General features: G+C 55.7%; 1 protein-coding gene across 2 annotated transcripts; it reads right to left on the bottom strand.

Moving 5' to 3' along the window:
- Positions 1-1677: 1677 nt before the first annotated feature.
- On the bottom strand, positions 1678-10767 carry NES (nestin). Of its 2 annotated transcripts, XM_068963875.1 has the most exons (6): positions 9985-10767; positions 8808-8932; positions 6965-7038; positions 5577-6729; positions 5172-5414; positions 1678-4706 (listed from the first exon to the last, which is right to left on the bottom strand). In XM_068963875.1, exons 1-6 carry the CDS (start codon positions 10765-10767, stop codon positions 2177-2179), a joined length of 4908 nt encoding a protein of 1635 aa, XP_068819976.1. In that variant the 3' UTR covers positions 1678-2176. The 2 variants fall into 2 exon arrangements, with proteins under 2 accessions (XP_068819976.1, XP_068819975.1); XM_068963874.1 differs by having other exon boundaries at positions 1678-5078; positions 5172-6729.
- Between the last annotated feature and the right edge of the window lie 7300 nt (positions 10768-18067).

The raw sequence follows: 18067 nt of genomic DNA, 5'->3' as shown, positions 1-18067 counted from the left end.
GGCATACCTCCTTTAGAGAGCCCTCACTTCTGTCTGACATTCCTCCCCTTGTTAGAGACGGTCAGCAGAAATGGCTATAGTTTGGGTAGTTCTGCAGGGGACCAGGGGCCCTGGTGTGTGTGTGTTGGGTGGGTGGCAGGATGGCCCGGACACAGGGAAGGACTCAGCCTCTGTCCTTGGCCCTTTGCCTAAGTGGGGGTGCCCGAGGGCCTGGGGAGACCAAGTACAGGGCTCGTCTGTCCCATCAGAGGAGCAGGGAGGGGGCCTTATTTGCCCGGATGCCAGCGTGCTGGCCCCCAGCCTGGCAGCCTGGTGAGATCACACATGGCCTTGTTAGCAATGGGCACAGGAAGGAGAGTGGAGGCCAGGAGGGCCGCCAGCATCCTAGACCCCAAGGGCCAGGGTGTGTGTGAAATGGAAGCCTAGATAACCAATACAGAGACTCCCAGACGGCGGAGAAGGTGTAGGGAGAGAAGCAGACAGTGGGGTCCTGTCGGGGGCCTCCTGTCCACCCCCTCCTTGTCGGGAGGATGAGCTGAAGTCAGAGGGGTTGAGATTTCATCTTCTCATCTTCCCCTGGCCTCAGCCTGAGGCCCGAGAAAAGAAAGGGCCTGCCTCTGGCCTTGGGATTGTCTCTCCAACGGGGAACATTCATCTGGCACCTCCTGCCCCACCCCCACCCAGAGTATTTAGAGGTGTTGCTGGCCTGCTCTTCCCTCCAGAGCTCAGATGGGGAGTGGCTTCTATTTGGGTATCCTGACTACAAGGCCATCAAGCCCAGCCTAATCCAGGCACCCCTGGTCCCTCCTGGCCCTGTACGGGGACCCAGAGAACTCCTGGGAAAGGGGGGGTGTTCTTGGGAAGATGCTGTGGCTGGGTGGACCCCCAATCTGACCCCAGGCATCAGCATACCCCATCACTGCTCTCTCGTTTCACCCGACAGCTTCAGTTTATCCCCCCTCACCTCCATTTTCTTGTCTTCCCTGTCTCCTGCTTCTGCTTGCAAGGAGGTCCTACTGAAGATCTAACCTGTAGCCTGCTAGCTTCCCCTAGCCTGCTCCCTGCTCTCTCTGCCCTGGGAGGCCCATGTCTGTCATTGTGTGGCAGAATCTGAGGTTCAGAGAAGTTGAGCACTGACCTGAGGCCACACAGCCAGACTGAGGCAGAACAGACCTCCTTCTTCCCTCACCCGGCTCTGACCCGGCCAGTCTGAGGAGACACCAAGGCCAGACAATTGTTTGGGTTTGGGGGCAAGGGGGCTTATTATGCTGGCGGCACTGAGGGGCTGGCAGGGAGGACATGCGAGGGTGGGGGTGGCCCCAAGCCCTAATCCCTGTAATCAGCGCTGTGGGCAGAGATGATGACAAGCCTGGCTTCTGCAGGCGCCAAGGTCACCTGGGTTGGCACCCCCAGTCCCCGATCAAGCAGCACCCCCAGCCTTCCCCGGGTCCTCAGCACTCCTGCCTGCAGCCTTCATCTGCCTGGCTTGTCTCCACCGTGAGGCCTTCCAGAATCTTCTCTCCCCAGCAGGCAGCCCTTCCCCAACACCAGCATCTCCTGCTCCCCTCTACCCCGGCTCTTCTGCCTGTGTCAACCCTGAGGCCCCCCTGAATTGAGGAAGGAAGAGTCCAGACTTTGTAGGCGGAGGCATTACTTTATTCAGGCAGGGATGAGGAAGACGGGGGCCACAACATGGCAGGTCTATGGGGGGGGGGTCAGAACACAGGAGCACCCCCTCACCCTCATTAGCCACCGGCCAACCATCTCATGAGGGTGCAGGGAGGAAGGGCAGAGCTGGCAAGCCCTGGCACAGGCACCACCACAGCCCCTCCCTTTGGGGGAGCCGCTGAGCCCTGGCCTTTCCCAGCTAATGGGATGGGAGGGAAGCAGCTGCACTGGGAAGGAGGGACTGGTCCTACAGACTCAGTTGGCTTCAGCCCCACGGGGCAGTGCAGGCAGGCTGTCCCTGCTACGCAGAGGCCAGGGGGCTGGCATCTATTCCCGGAGTCTCCACGCTTGGACCGGGCCCCTTTGCCACACCCGTTTCCCCTTGGCCAGCCGGGCCTCTGGGATAGAAACCACAGGTCGAGAGAGTGCAGGTTAAGGGTGCTGCCCCGAGCAGGGAGGGGGTGGGGCACGCCCCTCTGCCCAATGCCTCCGTGCAGGAGAGCTCTCTCTAGTCCTCCCCTGAGGACCAGGAGTCTCCATCACCTCCTCTCTGACTGAACTTCAGGAACTGGCCTTGGCCCAGGTGAAGAGGAGCCCCTGCCCAAGGGGCCTTCAGGGAAGCCCCCTCCTCCTCTGAGGGGCTCCCTCGGTCCCCCCCAGCCGCCCCCGGTTTCCCCTGGCCTCCCCCCTCGGACTGCTCCAGCCCGTTCACCACGCCCCCATTCACGCGCTCCAGCTCTTCCTTCAGGCTGGGGCCTGGGCCACCACCATCAAGGGTGTCCTCCACCGCACTGAGGGTCCCCAGCGGGCCAGGGGCCTGGTCCTCCGGCTCCAGGGGAGCAGCATCAGACTCCTCCTCTGAGCCCGAGGCCTCAGTGCTGTTCTGGGGCTCGGTCTCCAGGGCAGTCATGGGGGCGTCGGGTGCCGCGCCCCCCGGGCCATTGTCCCAGGGGGGGACACTGACACCCACGGTCTCAGACCCCAGGAGGGGCCCTCCCTGAGGGCCGCTCGGTGCGGGGAGGCTGCCCACAGAGGGCGCTGGCCCCCAGCGCCCTGGCCCTGGCCCCCTCCCCTCTTCTTCCTCTTCTTCCTCTCCCTCCTCCCCGCTCTCTTCCTCATCTGCAAAGCCATCAGATTCTCCATCACGATCCCAGGCTGCAGGCGCCAGGAGCAGCTGGGGCACTTGGCTCAGGGGTTCTTCCCCTTCCCCCTCCCCGGAGACCCCGGGAAGGAGAGAAGCCTCAGTCCCCAGGTCCTCAAACTCTTCCGACAGCTCAGAGTCACGGCCACGCTCCTCCTCAGCTCCCTCCTCTCCTTCCTCCTCTGAGGGCTGGGCCCCAAGGCCCTTGGAGGCCGGGACCGCAGGACCCCAGCCTTCCTTTCCGGGCTCCCCTTGAGGGGAGGGCCTCTGCTCTCCAGGCAGGTCCCACTTGGGCGAAGCGGGGGACCTGAGGTAGAGGCCCAGGGGAGTGGAGTCAGGAAGGGTCTCCCCTAGCTCATCCGCCTCGCTCTCTTCTCTGCTCTCCTCCCCTTCCTCCTGGAGGCCCTCAGGGATGCCCCCAGAGCCCAGATCCTCCTGCTCCCCGTCCGCCTTTCCCAGGACCTCAGCCCTACCCTCCAGCCCCCAGCTGGCCTCTTGGTTCCCCTCAGCCAGGGGCTGGGGCCCAGGGGCATCTTCAGGGATTAGGCTGGGCAAGCAGGACTCAGTGGGCCTCAGACTGGGGGGCCCCAGCAGCGATTTGGCGTCCTCCTCGGCTCCCTCTGAGCCCAGGGGCCTGGGCTGCGGGGTACCACTTCCCTCGTGGCACAAGGTCTCAGCTGAGACTGGCTCTTCTCTTTTCCCAGGGGCCCCAGATTCTGACTCCTCCCAGTCCCTAGGAGTCTCCAGTGGGTCTCTGCTCTTGCCCGGCAGCGTGGAGGCCTCAGACTGCAGAGTGCCTGCCTCCTCCAGCTCCTTTCTGGGCCCTTCCAAGCCCTGTACTTTCTTTGCCTCCACACCTCCCTCCCCCAGGGGTGGCTCCGTCGCCTCCTCTCTGGCCAGGCTACCTGGGTCCTCCAGCCTTACTGCCTCCTGCTCGGGTCCCCGTTCCACTCCCGCAGACCTGCCCATGGCCCTCTCTAACTCCAAGGTGACCTCTGGGGAGGCTTGGCCACCCCCCGGGGCCACATCCTCATCTTCCAACTCGGGCTCCACCGCCTCTGACATTCCCTGGGCAGCCGGGAGGCCCAGGGCCCCCACCTGCTCTGGCTGCTCCTCGGGGTCCTGGAGGCCCGCAGCGCCTCCTGGCCCTCCGGCGCCCTCAGCTGGGAGCCTCTGCTCTTCGGGCTCAGGGCTGCCTGGCTGCCCCTCACCCGGGCCCCAGGCCTCACCTGTGGCTGTCAGCTGCAGCTGCCCCGGCTCCACCACCTCCCCCTCCGCAGGGAAGCTATCCCGTTCTTCCAGTTCCCGCTCTGCCCCGTCCCCACTGCCCACTCCAGCGCTCCCCGGGGGCCGGTCCTGATCCAGCTCTTGGTCCCGCCGCATTGCATCTCCCCGCGTCTGCTGCTGTGCAGAGAGTGGCAGCTCCTGCCCCTGCTCCCCCAGGGGCCTCAGTGACGCCTGACTCTCTTCCTTCTCCACGATCTCTTCCTCTTCCAAGCGCCTTAGACTTCCCCTGTCGGCCTCCTCCAGAGACTGCAAATTCTCTGTGTTCCACTCTGCCAGAGAGCCCAGGGACTCTTGATTCTCCTTCCCTGGGGGTCTCAGTGTCTCGTGGTTCCCTTCCACAGACCCCAGTGGCTCTTGACTTTCCTTTTCCTTTTCTAGAGGTTTCAGTATTTCCAGGTTTTCCTCTTCTGTAGGCTTTAGTAGTTCTGGAGCCTCCGCTTCTAAAGACCTCACTGCCTCTATACTCTCTTCATTTAGGGACCGTAATAACTCTTGATTCTCTTTTTCAAGAGGTCGAACTATCTCCTGATCTTTTCCGAGAGACTTTAGTGTCTCTGGTTTCACTTTTTCTAGAGGGCTCAATGTCATCTGGCCTTCTTCTTCTAGAGATCTCACTGCCTCCTGGTCTTCTAGAGATCTCAGTGATTCCAGTTTTTCTTCTTCTGGAGGTCTCATTGCCTCCTGTTTTTCTTTTTCTAGAGACCTCAGTGGCTCCTGGTTTTCTTCTTCTAGAGATCTCACTGCCTCCTGGTCTTCTAGAGATCTCAGTAATTCCTGTTTTTCTTCTTCTGGAGGTCTCATTGCCTCCTCTTTTACTTTTTCTAGAGACCTCAGTGGCTCTTGGTTTTCTTCTTCTGGAGGTCTCACTGCATTCTGGTTTTCTAGAGACCTCATTGCCTCCTCTTTTTCTTTTTCTAGAGACCTCAGCGGCTCCTGGCTTTCTTCTTCTAGAGGTCTCATTGCCTCCTGGTCTTCTAGAGACCTTAGTGATTCCTGTTTTTCTTTTTCTAGAGGTGTCACTGTCTCCTGGTCTTCTTCTAGAGCTCTTATTTCCTCCTGGTCTTCTTCTAGAGACCTCAGCGGCTCCTGGTTTTCTTTTTCTAGAGGTCTCACTGTCTCCTGGTCTTCTAGAGCTCTTATTTCCTCCTGGTCTTCTTCTAGAGACCTCAGCGGCTCCTGGTTTTCTTTTTCTAGAGGTGTCACTGTCTCCTGGTCTTCTAGAGCTCTTATTTCCTCCTGGTCTTCTAGAGACCTCAGTGGCTCCTGGTTTTCTTTTTCTAGAGACCTCAGCAGCTCCTGGTTTTCTTTTTCTGGAGGTCTCATTGCCTCCTGGTCTTCCTCTAAACAGCTCGGTGACTCTGGGTTTTCTCTTTCTAGAGGTCTCAAAGCCTCATGATTCTCATCTTCTGGAGCCCTCGGGGATTCGTGATTCTCTTTCCCTAGAGGTCTTGATGTCTCCTGGTCTTCTTCTTCTAGAGACCCCAATGGCTCTTGATTCTCTTTGGCTAGGAGTCTCAATGTTTCCTGGTTCTCTACTTCTTGACATCTCAGTGGCTCTTGACTCTCCTTTTCTAGAGTTCTCAATGACTCAATGTTCTCCTGTTCTAAAGACCTCACTAATTCTTGATTTTCCTTTCCTGGATATAAAAATGTCTCTACATTAACTTCGAGAGGCCTCATTATTTCTTGATTCTCCTTTTCTAGAGATGGCAATGTCTGTGGATCCTCTTTCCCTATAGGCTTAAGTAGTTCTAGAGTCTCTTTTTCTAAAGATCTCACTACCTCCGTCTCCTTTGCTTCTAAAGACTTCAACAATTCTTGATTCTCGTTTCCTAGTATTTTTAGTGTTTCTAAGTTCTCTTCTTCCAAAGACCTCAGAGATTCCAGACTCTCCTTCTCTAGAGCTCTTACAGTCTCATGGCTCTGTTTTCCCAGTGGAATCGATGGCTTCTGAATCTCTTCTTCCAGAGAGTTCACAGTTTCTTTTTCCAAAGGGCCCTGGGCGTCTTGGATCTCTTTCCTGTCCAGACCCACCTCTTCTTGCCACGTTTCCTGCTCCAAGCTGCTCACTGCTTTGACCTCTACCACTGTTTCTTTCTCTGCCAGCCCCCAGAGTTGGCCTTCATCTTCCTCCTGGGATCTGCTGGACTCTCTAGACCCACTGGCTTCTCCACCTTTGGCCTCTAGACTGGAGCGGTCAGGGCTGAGGGCTGGAGCCAGGGAGGCACGATCTTCAGGGGACTGGCTTGGACTGGGCTCTTGTTGCTGGCCCCCAGGCTCCTCTGGTCCCGGCAGGATGCTGGCAGGGACGGCCACCTTGGCTTCAGCCCACATGACTTCTGGCACCTGTTGCCTCCCAACACGTGGTTCGGGCAGGGACACAGGAGTGTCCTGGGCTCTGATCTCAGCATCTACAGCAGGGCAGGGAGCCTGAGGGGTGGGTGGGATGGGGGTGCTGGCTGAGGTCGGGGTGCGGGCCTGAAGGAATTCCTGGCTCTTCAGAAAGGTTGGCACAGGTGTTTCCAGGGTACCAGGCAAAGGTGAGGAGAGGGGAGTAGGGCTCAGGACAGAAAGCAGAGGTCCCGGACGCCGGCCCTCTGGGGTCCCAGGGAAATGTAGCTCCAGCTTAGGGTCTGGAAAGGCAGAGGAGGGAAAATGGTGTCAGGGCACATCAGCTGGGACGGGGAGGAGTACCCTAATCCCGCTCCTGCCTTTTCTGGGCTGGACTAAGAGCATGCTCGTTGATGTTAGGGGCCACGGAGTCAAGAGCTAGGCTTTCCTGCTTCTCATCTCAGAAAATGAATCGCTCTGGGGTACGAAGAGGAAGCAAAGGTAAAGTTCTGGGGGAAACCTGGCCCCTCCTCTTACCCAGAAAGCTGAGGGAAGTCTTGGAGCCGCTTCCAGGGGTCTGCAGCCGCGAGTTCTCTGCTTCTAGGAGGGTCCTGGAGATGAGGGAAGAAAAGCTGGGTCAGCCCTCTGCCCACAGGCCAGCAGGCCAGCCAGCCAGCGGAAAGTCACAGCCCCCGCCTGGCAGGCCTCCTCCTCACTTTCACCACTATCACACAAAAGCCACAATGGGGTTGTACTTGGCTCTGCACATGAAATCACATGGTCACACCCACAGATAGCACACACTTGCTCACACAGAGTCACACACTTATTTGAACACACAGCTGGACTCACAGACACACAAGCGGTTCCCACACAGTCGGCAGAGTGTACACACACCCCCACACATCGCTTAGACTAGTCCCCTCCCCATCCCAGGCCTATGACCTCATCCTCCGGGTGGGGGGCCGATTCTCATGCTAATTGCTGCCTTTGTCCACACTGCCATCTGGAGGCTCTGAGGAGGGGGCTTCCCTGGGGCAGTGGGAATTCTCAGGCCGTTCCCAGGGGATAGGCTCCCTCCTCCTCTTCACCCCCCAGGGCCCCAAGAGCTGGTTACAGACAAAAACAAAAGAATTCAGCTCCCTCTCTCCAAATCCTTTTCATGCCTCAAAACCCGGGTTAAGCCTGCCCAGACCTTTCCCCTCAGTGGTTTGACTAGGGGTCAAGGCTCTTATCTGGGGATCTCTAAGTACTCTGGATCCCAAGCCTTTCAGGGCAATGAAGGTCTTTGTGTCCATGCCCCTGCCTTAGTGTCCCATGGGGACTGAGAAGGAGGGGACCAGTTGCAGGGAAGGAGGACCAATCAATTCGACAAGTTATGCTGAACATCTACTGCTTCTGTGCTCTTCTTCATCATCGCTGAGTCTGGTTAGCGTTTTCTCGGTTCTTCCTGCTGCAGCACCGCGCTGCTCTCTGATCTCTGTGGAGGTGGAGCCCCTCCCTTCTCATCCTTGGAGCCTCACTGACTTTCCTTCTCTGGGCCCTGCCTCCCCTCCCCTCCTGAGCTTTTTCCAGGGCCCCTGCTTTTGTTCGTCTGTGGATTCTGGGGGCACTGTCCTCAGAGGCTGTCCAGCCCTGGCCCCACCCTGTGGGCTTGCCTTCACCATGGCAAAGCCCCTTCCTTCCTCAGGCTCCATCAGTGGGGCCTTGGCTAACAAGGTCAGTTTCCCAGGCGAGACTGTGGGATAGCCCAAGGCCACAGAGCCAGAGAAGAAGCACTTCCTTGGTCTCAACCTTTCCTGAGCCAACAGGGTATGGTCAGTAGACGGGCTGGGCAAGGGCAAGGCCAAGGGCACCAAGGCTTGAGAGGACTCAGGCCCCCGGACACTCAGGATGGAAGGGACTTTGGCTGTCACCTAGCCCATCTCCCACCCTCCAGACCAGGAGACTGAGGCCCAGGTCAGGGGGCAAGTCGGTGCCACCAGCCCACACCTGCGGTTCCTCCTTCCTGAGGCTGCTCAAGGACATCACCCTCTTGGTGTGAGTGCACGCACAGGGACTGGGCTTTTCAGCCCCCTGAGGGTAATGTTCTGGATGCAGATGACCTGTAGGTGTCCAGCCTTCTCCTTCGAGGCTGTCCCACTCAGCTATATCACCGCTCCTTGGAGGGTCTCCTGGGCACAGGATACTTCTCCGGTCTTGAACCCACAGGAGAGCTGGTGGGCTTAGGTGGAAGGGATCAGCCTAGCCTAGGGTCACAGGACCGAGTGGTGGCAGAGCCCCCACCCCACCCGTGGCTCTGGGCCCCTTCAGGCGAGGAGTCTGCCCCCACATGGACTTGTGTATCTGTGTGTCCGCATGGGTCAGGGTCAGGCTCTACCTGTATGTGGCCACCTCCAGGCTGAGGGACATCTTGAGGTGTGCCAGCTGCTGCCGACCTTCCAGGACCTGGGCGATCTGGCTCTGGAGGCCTTGTTTCTCCTGCTCCAGGGCCTCCACGGCCAGCTGCAGAGCAAGCCAGAGGTAGTCAGTGAAGGGGAGGGCTCCTTCCCCCTCATGCACCTCCATCCCCCTTGGCTGCTGCAGCAGCAGCCTCGCTTCCTGATAAACTTCTCCGCAGAGCAGATTCCTGCCTCCCCTACCCCACTCCCTGCCCAGAGAACCCCCTTCTGGAGCCTCTGCGAAGGGCCCCTCTCAATCCTATCCCACGGCCTGGCTCCTCCTCTGAGGATGCTGATTAAATGGTAGCACATGCGGCTCAGAATTCAACTCCCACAGGAAGGGGGAGGTGAGGGAGGAGAGGAGATGGGTTACAGAGAGGAGGGGAAGGGGGGAAAGTGGAAGCAGAAGGAAAAACGATTAATCAACAGGCCTGGAGCCTGCAGAACTGGAAGCCAAACAGCCCGGGTCCCAACCGCTGTCTCCCGCTCCCCACACTCGGCCCCGCCCCCTCCACTTCCCACACGTTCTCAGGTTCTGGAATCTTTCTCCTCTGAAGGGGGAGTGGGGGATAGTGAGACCTCTGTCTGGGCCAGGCAGGAGGCTGTTTTCTCAGCTGCTGGTCACATCTGCGCAGTGTGAGGGGGAGCAGCTGTCCCAGGCCTCTGGAATGTACTCAGGAGCTGAAGAGCCCTGACAAGGGAGAAGGGGCTGGTGGCCCCTCATCCAGGGCCCCTCACCCTCTCCTGCCAAGGGGAGGAGGGCTGTTGAGAACTTGAAGACTGAGAGGCCAAGTCCTGAGCATCTTCTGAGTGAGAGCAGAGCCTAGGGAGGGGCCCAGAGGCCATCAGGGTGGGCGGGTGCCATCCAGACAGGGAGGAGACTGCTGCAACGTCTTGGGCTCGGCCCTTCGAGGTGTACTTTCAGAGGACTCTGAACCTCCAGCCCTGCACTAGAGTTGGAAGAGTCCAGGCTGGTGGTACCAGGCATGGTTTTCTAAGAAGTGGCCCCTAAATCTACAGCCACCCCCACTGCTCACTCTCCTTCCCAGGTCTCTGAACCCCAAAAGGACTTCTTGAACCCTTGTCTTGCCCAGTCCCCGCCCCCGACTTCCTCACCTGGAACTGCTCAGTGGTCCGCAGCCGCTCCTGCCAGCGGCCCTCCAGCCTCTGCTCCAGCGCGGCCCTGCGCTCCTGAAGGCCGCTGCGCTCTGCCTGGAGTTGCTGCAGCTCCAGGCGACCCTCGCGGGCGCCCTGCATCGCGTGGCCCAGCCGCTCGCGGGCCTGGCCCAGCGACGTCTCCATGTGCGCCACGCGTTCCTGGTAGCCGCGCACTGCCCCACGCCACGCCTCGCCCAGCCGCTGAGCCAGCTCCTCCACCTCGGGGGCCGGCGCGGGGGGACCCCGGGGCGGAGCGGGGCCGCGGGGGGCGCAGGCAGCCTGCGCGTTCAGGCCGGCGCGCTCCTCCTCGTGCGCCGCGCGCAGAGCCTCCAGCTCGCGCTCCAGCTCCGCAGCCTGGGTGCTCAGCCAGGCCTGGGCGCATTTCTCGGCCTCGACCGCACGCCGGCTGCGGGCCACCTCCTCCGCGGTCCGCTCCCGGACCAGCCGCAGCTGCTGGCACCTACTCGCCACGCCCTCCACCTCTTCTGCCAGGTTGTCGCGCGCCATCTCGGCCGCGTGCTTCTCCCGCCAGCGCTGGTCGACTAGGGCCCGTAGGGCCGCCAGCTCGTCGTCGGCACGAGCCCTCCAGGAGGCATCCCCGGCCTGTGCCCGGAGACCCCCGAGCTCCGCGCTGAGCAGCTCATTCTGCTCCTCTAGCGCCTTGACCCGGGCCAGGTAGGCCTCCAGGCGCCGGTTGAGCTCCCACATCTGAAAAGATTCCTCCCCCAGGCAGCCCTCCATCCTGCTCGTCTGACCCACCGAAGGTGGAGAGACTCGGAGCACCAGGAGAAGCCAGCAGCTCTCAAAGCTTTGGGGACGTAAGGGAAAAGACGCGGATGGGGACAATGACGGGGCGGGGCAAGGAGCAACCGGAGCGACTGGGAGTCGGGAGTGGGAGCGAGGCTATTCATACTCCCGCCAGCCTGGCGGGAAAAGGGGCGGGACCCAGGCCTTAACCCCTTAGGATTCAGAGCGACGGCGGCAGCCTCTGTCCCTGCCGCCCCGGGGTACTGCAGAGCGGAACCAAAGGAAAACCCGTGCCGGGAAAATCCGATCCAATGGCGGTGGCTTTCAGGCGAAGGAGGGAGTGAGGCAAGGTCATCACCCCAGATAAAGGGAGATTGTACACAGAACTGAGCCTGTGGAAGGGGTGCCAGGGGATTCAGGATTGCGAGGGGGTGCGAGTCTGTTACTCAGGGCATCCAAGAAAAGTGTCACTCATTGAATTCTCGGACTCAGTTTCTTGATCCATAAAATGGGAGCGCTGATGGAACTCTCATGGGACGGCTGAAAGGACAGATGTGGCCATGTTTTTCCTAAATAGCAAAGACTCACCCTCCTGAAATACTGGGAGAAGGCTGCATTGAAGACAGAGGTCAGAAAACACATTCCCTGGAAAACACCGAGTATGCGGCATTGGGAGACACCGCGTATGCACGCACACCCTATGTCCTCAGTCTCCATCAGGAAACAAGGGCAGGCAAAAGGGTGTTCTTTCCATTATTCACCTCATCCTTTCTACTCCTCTTTCATATACCTGAAGTTCATATACCCAGCTTTTAGGTAATGAAATCCCACCTCTCACTCTCAGTTCTCGCGGGGGGTGGGATGGGGTCGGGGGTGGCGGGGCAGGGGGGAGGAAGGACACTCGGGCCCGTCCTCGGTGAAAGGGCTTTTTTGTGCAGAGGGCGCCCCCTGGTGGCTCTCAGACTGTGCCAAGAAGAGGAAGCAGAAAGAGGCATCTCTTAGTCACAAGGCGTCCAAATTTATCCAGCCTTTGGAATGTGCCAAATCATGTTCTAACATTTTATTTACGTTATCTGACTGAATCCGCAAAGCATCCCTTTGAGAGCTCCACAGTTCAGGAGACAAAGAGCTCTCTGAGGGCGGGAGTAGCTGGGAAGGCCTTCTGGAGGAGGGGAGGTCCTTGAACTGGGTAGTGAAGGAGGTGGGATTTGGGGCTTGTAAAGGGGAAGCAGCGTCAGAGGGGAAGAGCGGAGAATAATGAGATTCCTTGAAGGGGGAAGGAATTTCTGCTCATGTGCATCCAATTTAGCTCGAAACCTACTCTGTGTCAGCAGTCTGTTCCACCCCTGGAGGAGCTCATGATTTGGTAATGGGAGGGCAACAATGGTGGTGGGGGTAATCAATAAGGTTATCATAATACTTAGCATCTGAGGAGTCCACGGAGACCCAGGGGAGCACGGAGGATGGGGAAGGTTTCTGAGAAGGGAGCACAGCAGGATCAGTGACCTGGCGGCTATCCCACTAGGCCAAGTGGAGTTTGAATTCACTGGTCCACTGGAAGGCAGAGGCCAGTGGGCATGGTGTGGGAGGCTGAGGCATCTCCACCCCTACATTACCTCACAAATCAGGCCATTCTGTTTGGGCTGAGGCCTCCCGAGGGTTGTGCCCAGGAATGCTGACTTGGAGTCTCTCCTTCCCTTTTCACTTCCCGGCTATTCAGAGAGAGATGATACTTGAGATCCCTGGGATCCATGAGGGGGTCCCCTGGAGACATGGGAGTGGCAGGGGGGTGGAGACTTTCTCTCCTGGGCCCCTCTGTCACCCAGAGGCGAGACGTTTGGCACTGTGTCTCATGCAGAGATCCCTGGGTCTGACTTTTACACTTTCTAGCTGACTGACCTTAGGCAAATCACATAGGTTCTCCAACTGACCCTCAATTCACCTGTTTTATAAAGGAGGTTAATACTTATCCATACCCAGGTGTTTGTTCTGAGGATCAAACAAGATCAGGTACAGGGAAGTCTTTGTACAAAAAGCCTTTTTGAGGACTATCGCTATGAAAGCCATCAAGCTAGAGCAAACCTTTTCCATGAGCCACCCTTGTGAGTCTGGGGACTCTTGGGAAGCAGAGATGATCTGAAATGCTGGAGAAGAGAGGGAGGGATGTTGATTTTCCTGAGGCAGGAGAAGGTGGGTCCCACAACCACAGCTGGTGGAGCTGACACCAAGACCCAGCCAGTTCTAAACAGAAAACTACTGCTTGATGTGATGAGAAGCTGAGGAAAATGAGGCCCTCCATGGGCCACGAGACAGTGGGTGCAAGGCAGGCCGGGTGTCTTCTCCCTCCCTGGGGCGGAGGGGCGGGGTTGCACTCTTCCTGCGATTTTTGTGAGGCCTTTGCTTGCACTTTTTATGTCCCTGGGCCCAGGACACATAGGCTACCTGATTCTACAGGGAGTGGAGACAAAGTTCATTAGTCAAACAAATGGGACCTAATTAAACTTGAAAGCTTTTGCACAGCAAACCATAAACAAGATGAAAAGACAACCCTCCGAATTGGAGAAAATATTTGCAAGTGAAGCAACTGACAAGGGATTAATCTCCAAAATATGCAAACAGCTCATGCAGCTCAATATCAAAAACAAATGACCCGATGAAACAATGGGTGGAAGATGTGAATAGATATTTCTCCAAAGAAGACATCCACATGGCCAAAAACACACAGGACAAGATGCTCAACATCACTAATTATTCAGTTCAGTTCAGTTCAGTCACTCAGTCGTGTCCGATTCTTTGCAACCCCATGAATTGCAGCACGCCAGGCCTCCCTGTCCATCACCAACTCCCGGAGTTCACTCAGACTCAAGTCCATCGAGTCAGTGATGCCATCCAGCCATCTCATCCTCTGTCTTCCCCTCCTCCTCCTGCCCCCAATCCCTCCCAGCATCAGAGTCTTTTCCATTAAAGAAATGCAAATCAAAACTACCATGAGGTATCACCTCACAGCGGTCAGAATGGGCATCACCAAAAAATCTACAGAACAAATAAGTGCTGGAGAGAGTATGAAGACAGGGGAACCCTCCTATACTGTTGGTGGAAATGTAAATTGGTACCACCATTATGGAGAACAGTATGGAAGTTCCTCAAAAACCTGAAAACAGAACTCCCACATGAGCCAGCAATCCCACTCCTGGGCCTTTACCTGGAGAAAACCATAATTCGAAAAGACACATGGAGGGGACTTCCCTGGTGGTCCACCCCCCAGTGCAGAGGACATGGATCCCATCCCTGCTTGGGGAAGATTCCACAGGCCACAGAGCAAATAAGCTGCAGATACTGAGAGCACACTCTAGAGCCCGTGCTCCTCAACAAGAGAAGCCGCTACAGTGAGAAGCCCGTGCACTACAAGAAGGAGGAGGCCCTGCTCCCTGGAGCAAGAGAAAGTCCACCCAAAAATAAATAAATAGAAATTTAAAAAAATAGACATGAGCCCCAATGTTCACTGCAGCACTGTTTACAATAGCCAGGATTTGGAAGCAACCTATATGTCTATCTGGAGAAGGAAGGAAATGGCACCCCACTCCAGTACTCTTGCCTGGAAAATCCCACAGACGGAGGAGCCTGGTAGGCTCCAGTCCATGGGGTCGCAAAGAGTCGGACACGACTGAGCGGCTTCACCTCACTTATATGGCTATCAGCAGAGGAATGGATGAAGAGGATGCGGTACAACAGTGGAATGTTGAGGGCTTCCCCAGTAAGCCCCCAGATGGTAAAGAATCTGCCTGCAATGCAGGAGACCTGAATGTGGTACCTATATACAATGGACTATTACTCAGCCATTAAAAGGAATGAAGTTATGCCATTTGCAGACACATGGAAGGATCTAGAGACTGTCATACTGAGTGAAGTAAGTCAGAAAGAGAAAAACAAATATTGTTTAATGTCACTTATATGTGGAATCTAGAGAAATGATACAGGTGAACTTATCTGCAAAGCAGAAATAGAGACACAGCTACAGAGAGCAGATTTATGGATACCAAAGCGGGAAAAGGAGGCGGGGATGAATTGGGAGATTGGGATTGACATACACACACTACTATCTACTATGTAGTCATCAAACTAGATGACTACCGAGAGCCTGCTGTATAGCGCAGGGAACCCTATTCCGTGCTCTGCGGTGCCCTAAATGAGAAGGAAGTCCCCAAAAGAGGGGTATGTATATCTGACACATGTATAGCTGGTTCACTTTGCTGTACAGCAGAAACTAACACAATATTGCGAAGCAACTCTGCTCCAATAAAAAGTAATTCAAGGAACTTCTGTGGTGGTTCAGTGGCTAAGACTCCAAAATGCCAATGCAGGGGTCCTGGGTTCGATCCCTGGTCAGGGAACTAGATCCCACATGCCTCAACTAAGACCTGGCACAGCCAAATAAATAAATAGATATTTTAAAAAATAATAATTTAAAATAAATAAATTTAAACAAGCAAACAAACAAAACGCGCAGTTCAGTAGCCATTCCCAGAGACGTCTATGACAAAGCCAAGGGCTCCCTGGGCCCTCAGGGTTCTGTCCTTGGTCCTGAAGATCACAAACTTTTAATAAAGACGGATGAAATCACAGAAACTGTATTGGTTAAATCTACATATTAGTCTACATATTATTCAGGAAATGGGAGTTAGGCTTTGACAGAACAGGAGAAACAATGAACCAGGTGAATTTTAATTAGGATAAATGTAAAATCTGATTTAGATTTCAAAAAAATCAACAGCATAAGGAAAGAGTAAAGTCTATCTCGTAAAGAAAACCTGGGGATTTTAGCAGACCACACCCTCATCGTGAACCGAGGGCCATGATGAAGCTACCTAAAAAAGTAAAAAGGGTACAAGTGATTAACAGATGTAAGGCACCCAGATCAGGAGTGGTGACACTCCTTTTGCCCCCCCACTTCTGGAATATTGTCCTGGACACAGTATTTTAAGAGGGAATTTGGCAGGTTGGAATTGATCCCAGAGGAAGATGAGCAGTTAGTAAGCCAGCTTGGAATACGGTTTGATGAAGATTTTCTCTTTTTTTTTTAATTAGGTCTTCTTTGGGGCATGCAGGATCTTCAGTCTTCGTAGAAGCATGTAGGATCTTTTAGTTTCAGCATGTGGAATCCAGTTCCTTGACCAGGGATTGAACCTGGGCCCCCCTTCATTGGGAGCTCAGAGTCTTAGCCATTGGACCACCAGGGAAGTCCCCGATGAAGACATTCTGAATCTACTCATGTCTCAGGATTGAAGGTGCGTTCTCAAACTAAAACATAACAGGCTCTGTGCACCATACATATCCTAATGAAAGTTGGCAGACCCATATGGAAGGGCATACCCTTGTCCCAGTCTCCAGGAGAGAGAGAGACAGAGGGCAAAGAGGCTGTATGCAGCAGGAGTGCAGGGTGGCCAGCCCTGGAGAGCAGGTGTGGGTTCCCCTCTTCAGAGGGGAAAGGTGACACCCACCCAGGCAAGTCAGTGAGGCCTTTCAAGGAGATGACTCCTCAGGACTGGCCATCCCACTAGAAGCACACTGGGGTCCCACTTCTGGGGAGCTGTCTTCTAGGGCAGGGGCCTGGTTCATCTGCTCCCTGGGCCTTGCTGAGTAAAAGACACAGACGCTGAAGAGAGGTGGCTAGGAATAGAGGGGACCACCAAGAGGGACAGGTGAGGTTCTGTGTGCCAAGAGGGCTCTGTAAGAAGCTCTCCAATGGGCAGCAGGCTGTGGGAATCACCACTCCCAAGGGAACCTGAGGGAGTCTGGCTGTAGCACTGGATAAGTGCCAGTCACTCCCGTCTCTTGCCCCCTCCTTCAGAGAAGGAGGTCTCAGAAGGGGGCCTGCCAAAGTGTCCTTAAGGGACAAGAGAGAGAGACACAACAGTGTCATTTCCGGCAGTGGTCAGAAAGATCGAAAGCCGCTCATTCTGTTAACTCCCCTGCCTCCCGCATCTTTGTTTTTTAATGCAGAGGCTAAGGCAGGGGTGGGAAGTCACCCATTTTTTCCTTTTTTTGGCCATGCAGCATGTGGGATCTTAGTTCCCACCCAGAGATGGACTCTCTACCCGCTGCATTGTACGCGTGGAGTCTCAACCGCTGGACTGCCAGAGAAGTCCCGAGAAGTCACTCTTGCCTCGCTCCTAACTTGGCCCCTCTTTTTTATCTCCCTAACCCCCTTCTCTCTTCCAGGACTAGATGGGTCCTGCTGGACATGTGTGGCAGGCGTAACATCAGCAAGGAGTCATAAGTCTTTTGGCAACAAGAGATGGGAAGAAGGAAGAGAGCAGGATGGAGACCAGATGGTAAGAGAGACGACAACTTTGGGAAGCTCTGTACAAAGAGATCTGGAGAACTAGAGAGGGAAAGACAGCTGGTGCTGAAGAAGTGATCGGCAGAGCAGAGAGCTAGCCCAGGGCCCCTCGGGGGAGTCTGGCTTTGGCCTGAGAGCCTTGGGTCCTGGCTGGACCCTCCCTTTCCATCCTGCTCTTCCCCATCACATGAGGGAGGCTTAGAGCTGGAGCTGGAGCCGGGAGGCAGAAATGTTTCTTCTCTCTTCATTTTCTCCTTTCCCAGCTGGAGGGGTGATGGGGCTGGCGTGGCTCTGCACCCTTCTCCTTTCGCTAAGTCTCCAAACAGTCCAGATGGCCTCGGCATCCTCCATGCTGGGGGAGGGACTGAGGGACTGCAAGCAGGATGGGAAAAGCATTGCACAGAGAGTCTTATCTCTCGTGTGGTCCTGGCACAAAAATAGAAATAGAGATCAGTGGAACATGATGGAAAGCCCAGGGATAAACCCACACACCCATGTTCACCTAATCTATGACAAGGATAAGGTGGTATCTCATACCGGATGGAACGGGCATCATCAAAACATCTACAGACAATAAATGCTGGAGCGAGTGTGGAGAAAAGGGAACCCTCTTACACTGTTGGTGGGAATGTAAGTTGACACAGCCACTATGAAGAACATAACCGAGTTTCCTCAAAAAACTAAAAACAGAACTCCCACATGAGCCAGCAATCCCACTCCTGGGCATATACCTGGAGAAAACCACAGTTCAAAAACACATGTAGGGAACTTCCCTTGTGGTCGAGTGGCTAAGACTTCCCCTGCTCCCAGTGCAGGGGGCCTGGGTTTGATTCCCGGTTGGGGAACTAAGATCCCACGTGCTATAACTAAGGCCAAATACAGAAATATTTTTCCAAGACACATGCACCCCAATGTTTATTGCAGCACTATTTATAGGAGCCAAGACAAGGAAGC

This window comes from Capricornis sumatraensis, chromosome 2 (assembly GCF_032405125.1).
Source record: "Capricornis sumatraensis isolate serow.1 chromosome 2, serow.2, whole genome shotgun sequence".
Classification (NCBI taxonomy): domain Eukaryota; kingdom Metazoa; phylum Chordata; class Mammalia; order Artiodactyla; family Bovidae; genus Capricornis; species Capricornis sumatraensis.
Note: the sequence above shows the minus strand (reverse complement) of the source record. Positions and strands in the feature narration are given on the sequence as shown.

Coding starts and splice junctions, on each gene's coding strand:
- NES (XM_068963874.1), bottom strand. CDS start 10,767: ATGGAGGGCTGCCTGGGGGAGGAATCTTTTCAGATGTGGGAGCTCAAC. Junction 7,039..8,807: donor CTGGAGGTGGCCACATACAG/GTAGAGCCTGAC, acceptor CCTCATCTCCAG/GACCCTCCTAGAAGCAGAGA. Junction 5,079..5,171: donor GAAAACCAGGAGCCGCTGAG/GTCTCTAGAAGA, acceptor GGAATCACTAAG/GTCTCTAGAAGACCAGGAGG.